The sequence below is a fragment of the Sphaerodactylus townsendi genome, linkage group LG05, assembly GCF_021028975.2.
Source record: "Sphaerodactylus townsendi isolate TG3544 linkage group LG05, MPM_Stown_v2.3, whole genome shotgun sequence".
Lineage (NCBI taxonomy): Eukaryota > Metazoa > Chordata > Lepidosauria > Squamata > Sphaerodactylidae > Sphaerodactylus > Sphaerodactylus townsendi.
Genome location: NC_059429.1, coordinates 136,322,071 through 136,330,584, shown reverse-complemented (window position 1 = coordinate 136,330,584; position 8,514 = coordinate 136,322,071). Strand labels below are relative to the sequence as shown.

The 8,514-nt window shown below is 49.4% G+C and overlaps 1 protein-coding gene across 1 annotated transcript in view; it reads right to left on the bottom strand.

Moving 5' to 3' along the window:
- Positions 1 to 6,092: 6,092 nt before the first annotated feature.
- The window catches only part of DNMT3B (DNA methyltransferase 3 beta), a 73,189-nt gene continuing 70,767 nt past the window's right edge, over positions 6,093 to 8,514 (bottom strand). The window contains 1 exon segment of the mRNA XM_048497166.1: positions 6,093 to 8,097. Coding sequence (XP_048353123.1) covers positions 7,956 to 8,097 — 142 coding nt within the window. The 3' untranslated portion in view covers positions 6,093 to 7,955.

The following is an 8,514-nucleotide window of genomic DNA, read 5'->3' as shown; positions in this document are numbered from 1 at the left end:
CACCCCAACCCTTATACCCCCTCCATCTCCCAGTCCGAATAGTGATTGTGTTGTGTCAGGCAGAAAAATAACATTTTGGTCAAGATCACCCTAATAATTAGCCAATATACTTATAGAATGACCATTAGTAGAATTCGTTTCATAGCAGCCTCATTGACAGTAGTACTAATATCTAGTAGAAAGACTTTCTTTACAAAGCCTTAGCTCCAGAAGTGGGATCCAGCAGGTTCTCACAGGTTCCCGAGAGTAGGTTACTAATTCTTTGTGTGTGCCGAGAGGGGGTTATTAATTGGTGATTTTGCCCCGTGATTTTTGCCTTAGTGACGCCCCTCCTCTCAGCAGTAGCACGCAGAACTTGAAGCAGTCTAGCAGGAAGTGCACCGGTGTGCGTGGCAGCCTGCGCCTGCTTGCATTCGTTTCCCGCCCAAGGACCGGCGCAACAACTGCGTCCTTGCCACAGCCCCGCCCAGGAATGCCCCGCCCCCGGAATGCCCGGCCACGCCCCCATCGTGCCCCACCCAGCCCCATTGGCGCTACGCCACAGTTTGAATCCCGCCACCATGGGAACCTGTTACTAAAATTTTTGTATCCCACCACTGCTTAGCTCTATATTGTTAAAAAATATGTTAAACCAAAGATCCTTCCTTCTTTCACACGGGAACAAATTCTGCATCCCAGCAAGTCACGGCGTTGCTCGCTGAATTTTGTAAACAAGAGATAACAAACAGGATTTACCACAATCCCGTTGTAAAATGCAAAATCACGAACAGAATGTGGGGAAAGAACTTATTTGACTTTAAAAGCCAGCATATCAAGGACAAGGGTTTCCCCTTTTTCCTCAAAAGACCCTTTTCCTGGGGCAATGCAGATAGCTCCCTTTGAAATCCAAATGATTGTATCTGAGAACTGGTTATTGTTATGGGGTGTTGTGTGGTTCATCTGTTGGTGAAATACAAATCACAGGGATGCGTTTGATGCTATAAAGACGTCTATGAAACCATGTACTAGGAATGCTGTGTTTCAGCAAGGAAATATGATTAATTCTAAATGAATAAATATTGCCCAGTATAACTGTCCTGGGTAGGTAGGTATTGTTAAATACTAGAGGACAGGAAAATATATATTACCTGTCAGCTACAAGGCAGCTAACCTTGTGACCTTAGGGTGACAAACATTTGGCAAGTAAAGGAATCCCCCTTCTGGAACAATGCCTCTCCCCCGTCAAAGCCCAAAGATTCTATCTACCCTAAAATGTGATTGTACCACGTAAACTAACCTCTTGTGATCTATTATTTTGAATTCCTGGTTTATTGTGCACATCCGAAGAACATAGATGTATTTTACAGCAAGATTGCCCCATTTGGTTTGTTTCCCATGAAATCTATCTATATATATAAAAAGCTAACAGTGTTTTTGTTGATGACAGTATACCTCAGTAACTGCTGGGCCAATTCCTCTGAAAATCCCCAGCCACTATAGTCAGCCAGGCGAGAGTGTTTTTAGATGGTCACATACCTGAAATTTCACACCTGGCCCAGGTAAAACGCCTTTTTCCTGGCGCTCCCTGGTGAAGGACATGCAGCTGCCTGTGTGTCACTGTCACCCTTAGAATGTTCGTGCTGCTTAGAATGTTCACTCAGACGGCCAGAGATGAGCAGTGGAAACAGCACATAGGCAGTAACTCCAGTGGAAGTGAAACACATACACACACATACACACGAGGGAGAGGGAGAGGGAGGGGTGGCATGCAAGGGAAGAGAGGGAGAGGGAAGGGACGGAGGGGGAGGCATGCAAGGGAAGAGAAGTGAGAGAGGGGAGAGAGTGAGGGGTGGCATGCAAGGGAGGGGAGGCAGGGGGCCCAGCATCTTGATATGACCCACCCACCCTAGCGGAGGAAAAGGGAAGGGAGGGAGGGGGAGGGGTGGCATGCAAGGGAAGAGAAGTGAGGGAGGGAAGAGAGTGAGGGGCGACATGCAAGGGACGGGAGGGAGGGGCCAAGCACCCTAGATTCCCTGAATACTGCGGTTACAGTTAAGAAAACCAGGCACGCATTACTCAGGAGTAAGCTCGGTACAGCAACCGTGACATACTTTGAATGGCTGCGTCGCGCCCCTCAGAGGGTTTCCTCAGAAGCGACACCCATTGCCGCCAACCAAACTTACTCCCAGGTAAAGGATCATGACCAGCCAGCCTAGATGTGTGGGAGGTGTGCCTTTCCATTCCCCCACCCACCCAAGGAATGCGGGCACACACATCAATGACATCGCACAGTATCAGGCTGCGTGTTTGCATGAGCATGTACTGCTGGCCTCTGCAATTGATTGGCTGCTACTGTTCCTTTCCCATTTCAACACAATAAGCCACAGCAACGCGTGGCCAGGCCCTGCTAGTATATATATAAATCTATCAGTGTGTTTTTCTGCTGACAGGTAATCTCCCAAACTACTGGACCGATGGCTTTGAAATTTTCACACAATGTCGCATTCGCATGCGGCCAGGTTTCCATACTGTTTCCACACCTCCTGTTGTGTACATGTCACAACTGTGCCCGTTATTGTGTACATGCCACACCTGTGACAGTTGGAACCACAGTTCTGTTCTGCAACAGTGCCATCTGCTGGCCGTCAAAGCAACACCCTCTGATACAAGGGAAACAACCATGCCTTCCATGAAAACCACTGCCTTATGGAGTGAAAGGGATGGGGCAGGCATCTGCACATGGCCCACCCACCCTAGCGGAGGAGGGGGAAGGTGAGGGAGGGTCCAGGGATTTGCTGGACCAAACGCTCTGAACACAACGTAGCTCATGCCTCCCAGCGTGTTTTCAGCTAGGTAATTCGCCTGCAAGGGAAGGGAGTGAAAGAGACAGGGTCCGCCACCTGGACGTGGCCCACCCACCCTAGCAGAGGAAGGGGAATGTTAGGGAGGGATGGGGTGAGGTGCCATGCGAGGGAACGGGAGAGCGGGAGGGGAGCGAGGGGCCCCTTGCCCCGCCCCTCCCTTGCAAGCATTGTGCAATGACACATGTTCGAACCGTTCCCTTCCCCTTTTCTTTCTTTTCCACTTCACCAGACTGAGCCACAGCAACGCGTGGCCGGGCCCGCTAGTTTCCTATAAAAACAGAAAGGGTGCACCCTCTCAGCGCTTCACTCCAGAGAGGAGCCAAACGGGAAGGCAACACAGCCCTTCAATTAGAGCTTGCTTCTTTTGACCTCTTGCCTCTTTGCTGCCATTATTGGCCTGGAACATTGAGATACAGAACTGATATCAAACTAGTACATATTGATTGGAGTGAAGACAGGACAAGGCTGGGCAGATCTTAGGCTGTGATGGGGTCCGCTGTGGATATCTAGCTAGTCCTCATCTGATGTTTTTATGTTTGCATGTATATTTATATTTATTTATACGTATACCTAAATTTTAATGATCAGATGATACCTTTTGAATTGGATTTTACGATGACTGGTGTATTTTAAAATGCACGTAAGCCACCTGGCGCAAAAGGGTGGGGCAACAAACCCAATAAAACAAAAATAAATCGTCAGGGTTCTTGTATTGAGGTTCACGGGGCGCTTTCCCTTCATTTGGGGGGCCTCTGCTAGTGGGGTGCTATAGCAAGCTGGGCATTCTCGTACCCCACCTTTGATCACTTCTTCCTCCTTCACCCCAGGTTTCCCACATGACTTCTTTCTTCAGGCTCCTTTTTTTCACCAGCTTGAAGTGGCTGACCTTTCTTTAGAAACACAGAGCTGGGTGGTACCCCCAAAGGTCATCCAGTCCAACCCCCTGCACAGCACAGGAAATTTTCAGCTACCCACCCTCTACTTCCCCAGGGACCCCATGGCTTATTTTCCTTCCTTCTCAGCCCTCCCGATTGAAATCACAAAGCCCTCACCTGGCTGCCACGCTCATGTCCGTGTACCTCTGATCCGCCTCCTTTTACACTCTTAAGGTTGCCAATTCCAGGTTGGGAAATTCCTGGAGATTTGGAAGTACAAACTGGGTTGAGCAAGGTTTGGGGAGGAGAGGGGCAGTGGGGGGGGGGGGTCGGGTCTAATGAGCCCCTTGGGGATGGGGCGGTCTACAAATCCAAATAATAAATAAAATAAATAATGCCATAGAGTCCACCTCCAAATCACATTTCCTACAAGAAGAAGAAGAAGAAGAGTTGGATTTATAAACCCCCTTTCTCTCCTGTAGGAGACTCAAAGGGGCTCACAATCTCCTTGCCCTTCCCCCCTCCCTCACAACAAACATCCTGTGAGGTGGGTGGGGCTGAGAGAGCTCCGAGAAGCTGTGACTAGCCCAAGGTCACCCAGCTGGCGTGTGTGGGAGTGCACAGGCTAATCTGAATTCCCCAGATAAGCCTCCACAGCTCAAGTGGCAGAGCGGGGAATCAAACCCGGTTCCTCCAAGACAACTGATTTGTGTAGATTGGAGATCAACTATAATAGCAGGATATCTCTAGGCCCCACCGGGAAGTTGGCAACACTCTCCCACTCCCCTGGTTTAGTCAATATGCCCATTTCTGGACCTCCGTGATTCAAGAAAGGACAAGGGAACACTCAGTGACAGAGAAACACTGACTTTAATTCCAACAGTGAGAAACGTTCAAGGGAAAACTTTGCATCTACCCGTTCTTTTCACAACACTTATACACTTGTCTTCCCCGTCCCAAGGCACAGTTATGATTCTTCATACTTTGGCACTCAGCTTCTGATCTATACGTTTCCTTAAAGGGTGGGGGGGACAAAAGGGGAAAATTGTGACTTTAAAAAAAGATTGTCTTAAAATGTACAGTTTGGATATTTAAAAAAAAAGTTTTAAAACATAGCACCAATAAGAGGAAAAGGGGAGACCTTTTCAACATCTTCCGAACGACGCTTCTGAAAAGCAATTTTCTCAAAAACAGCAAAAAAAATGCAGCAAAAATGTGGCAAAGAACCCACTGTTTCTAGTTCTATTATTTTGTGCAGGTCAAATGATCAGCAAAACAATCTCCGTTCTACCTGCCCTGCTTTCCAGTGCCTCATCCTCGCAGGACTGAGAATTAAATCCTTTTACAGTGAGAATCAGAAAGCCTACACCGCCCTGCAGAACTGGAACTCGGACCCTCTGGCTTAGAGGACAAATGAATACACAAGCAGATTCCCTTTCTTGAATCAGACGCACGGACACGATTCCTCCAGAGACACATCCCAGGTTCAATGGATCGCCATCTGGTTCTGCTCATTAGTCCAAAGATCCCAGCATGTGGCCGTAAACTCAATGCCCTTCTAGCCTGTGAGAGGACTTCGGTTTCACAATCCAAACAAAGGAGCCAAACGTGAATATTTAAGGCACATACAACAGCCGCCGTATTCGTGTCCACAGACTAAGTGGAACGTTTATCTACAAGCGCACCAAACCATTCCTAGCTAAATAACAAGTTTCCAGATTCTAGGGTCCCCCACAACATCTCCCAGACTGTAGACTTGATGGGGGGGTGGCTAAAAAAAACCAGCTGGCCCCCAAGACTCTTAAGCAAGTCGGACAGTGAAGTCAGTTGAGGTAGCCATTTGAGAACGGCGGGGGTAGCGGCGATGCACGAGGGTCCCGGAGTCAGGCACCAGGCTGAATGAGAATTCCCACGCTGCCGTTTTCCTCGATGGGGGCTGCTGCTCCCCCAGGGCAGAACTTCAGCCAAGCGCCAAACTCTCACTATTCAGTGCAAAACCTGCTGGGGAGATTCCTGAGCAAGGCGGAAGTATCAACGTTGGCGCTTTCCGCGCCTGGGTAAAGGCACTTCGTCTAGGAAACACATTCTCGCTTTTGTTGATCACAGTCACCCAAATCAGAGCCCGGTCTTCATACCTGGTGAGGTTGCTGGAAGATCTTGATCCGTCTGAGCTCAAGCCAAAGAAAAGGTTTTCCTGCACACGGGCAGTTGAGAGCCCGGTTTGAAAGAAGACGGCAGCGCCAAGGGTTTTCCTGGGATGAAGTAGCCGTGCAATCTTTGTTAGCTCACCAGAGTAACATCTGTAGGGGCTACGGCAGGGGTGTCCAACTCTGGCACCCCAGATGTTCATGGACTATGATTCCCATCAGGCCCTGCCAGCATGGTCAATTGGCCATGCTGGCAGGGACTGATGGGAATCGTAGTCCGTGAACATCTGGGGCGCCAGAGTTGGACACCCCTGGGCTACGGCCTCCAGCATGCAAACAAAATACGCGTGACCGCTTGGCCGTGTTTGCAGCACAGCTCCCACGGAATGCCGACTCTGTGCCAAGCCCTACCTTAAAGGACTTTCTCCCACACCCACCGGCTTCACATTTAAATCACACTTAAGTGAACGGCAGCAACTCAAGCGTTGCTGTGCTTCCTTGCCTGTAGAACTCCCTGGGAGAGCTCTGATGAACATTTAAATCTCTGTCGCTTGCCTTTTCTTCCAGTGCATTGACTCGTTCTCTGAAGACGCAGGTGTTGGCAGGAGAGACGCTTCGGCAGGAGAGACGCTTCCCCCCCCACACACGCGCGCTAGTTGAGGCAGTAGGTTGACATGAGTGGGAAAAATCCCTTTTTTCTCAACACGTGACACAGCAGCCAGAGAGACAGGAAAGGAGCCGGTGAATGCTGTGTCGAGAAACAGTAAAGACCTAGATCCCAGGTCTTTTGCATAGATACCTGCACAGGTGAGAGTGAGGAGGCTATACTACCAAACGAAGAGGCCGAATACTACCTCATTTGTGCTCACTGGCACAGGGTTGAAGGTAAAAAAAGATGGAGGGATGGCTGAATTACAAAGGCAAGATCTTTCCCTACCTTACAAAAACAACGATTTTTTAAAAAAATTCCCTGGGTATATATATATATCCTATTTCAAGGAGTCTTCTCCTCTGCGTAATAAGTCAGAAAACCGGAAAACAATATTGGGAGAAAAATCCAGGTAATATTAGCTGTTTAAACAGCAGCAACAGGAAGAGTCCCTCTGGAGTAAAAATTTCGGGAGAAGCAGTCGTGAAGGGCACAGGACTTGCAAGGATGCTTTCTCGGTTGTTCTTCCGGCAAGGAACTCAGTGCATTCGGCACAGGGCGGGAGACAGACGCTCCCACACCAACTGAGACATGAACATTTGTAAGATTTCTTTTCTGCAGAGGCGAAGGGGTCTTTCCCCTTTGCCGGACCTCCAAGACCAGGAGCATCGACCCCCTGCCCCTAGACCACCTCTGCACAAAGCCCTCCGAAAAGATGAGAATCCGCGCACGATCTCCCGAGTGTCTTCATGCAGCTCCCAGCCCCTTCAACAGTCTATACGAAAGAAAGGTCCTGGAAGGATCGAGCATCCCTGAAATCGCATTCTGCGTTCAAAACGCATTTGTTCGCGGCTACAGACGAGTGTAGTCTAAAAGTATCCCCGGCTGTATTGTTGAAGACACGGATGTACTTGAAAGTTCTTTTGTTTCTTCTTTTGCTCCAACTGGTTTATCTAATTGTTGCCAAATTCCTGTCTCGCTTGTTTTATTCAGTGCCAAACAACAGCAGCCAAATCTCACTCCCGGTTTTCTAGAACTTTTTTTTCCCGTTATATTAAAAAATATATTGTAAAAGAAAAGAGATGTTTCTCCCAATGTCTACTGCATGCGAAATCCCACACATGGATTGGCTCAGAGGCAAATGCAGAGGAATTTCTCCCTCTTTCAAGTTTGAGTTCTTGTTCGCAGTCAGAAAGGCGGCGACCGAGGCGGCGACCGAGGGGCAGCTTTTCACAAACACGGAATGAGGAAAAATGTTTCGGGGCTCCCGCAAACACCCAGAGTTCTGCATGAGGAGCCATCAAAAAGTCACAGCTGGGTCAAAGGAAGCATCAGGTCTTCTTATAGCCAATGGGGATGTGTGCCTTCAAGGTGGATTTGGTGCCTTATTTGCACGCACACACCCCGGGAAGTCTGAGTCCTCCTTCCCAACCCCCACCGTCTAGTCGCATGCAAAATAGTCCTTGAGTGGGGCAAAGAGGTGGCGGATGACCGGGACGCTCCACGACCTGCCGAGCAGCTTCTGGCGAGAGGCACGGCCCATGTTGTGCAGATCTGTGTAGTGGCGAGGAAAGCCAAAAATCCTAGGGAAAGCAAGAAAAAGGCAGAGCAGTTAGCACAGCGATTCCCAGGGCGAGCCCAGCAGCCGTACGATGATGCGTTAGGATTTACAGCCAGACCCAGGAATTGAGCCCTGCTTCCACATACTGTCATTTAGGGAACCCGTCAAGCCCCCGCTACAGGTCCTTTTGTATATTCAGTAGCAGAGGCGGCAAACACCTTCTCAGCATCCTCTGGATCGGTCGCGACCCCTTTGGAGATAGAACGACCCTTTCCCAGGGGTTAAGAACATAAGAACTAGCCTGCTGGATCAGAGCAGAGTCCATCTAGTCCAGCACTCTGCTACTCGCAGTGGCCCACCAGGTGCCTTTGGGAGCTCACCTGCAGGATGTGAAAGCAATGGCCTTCTGCGGCTGCTGCTGCTGCTCCCGAGCACCCGG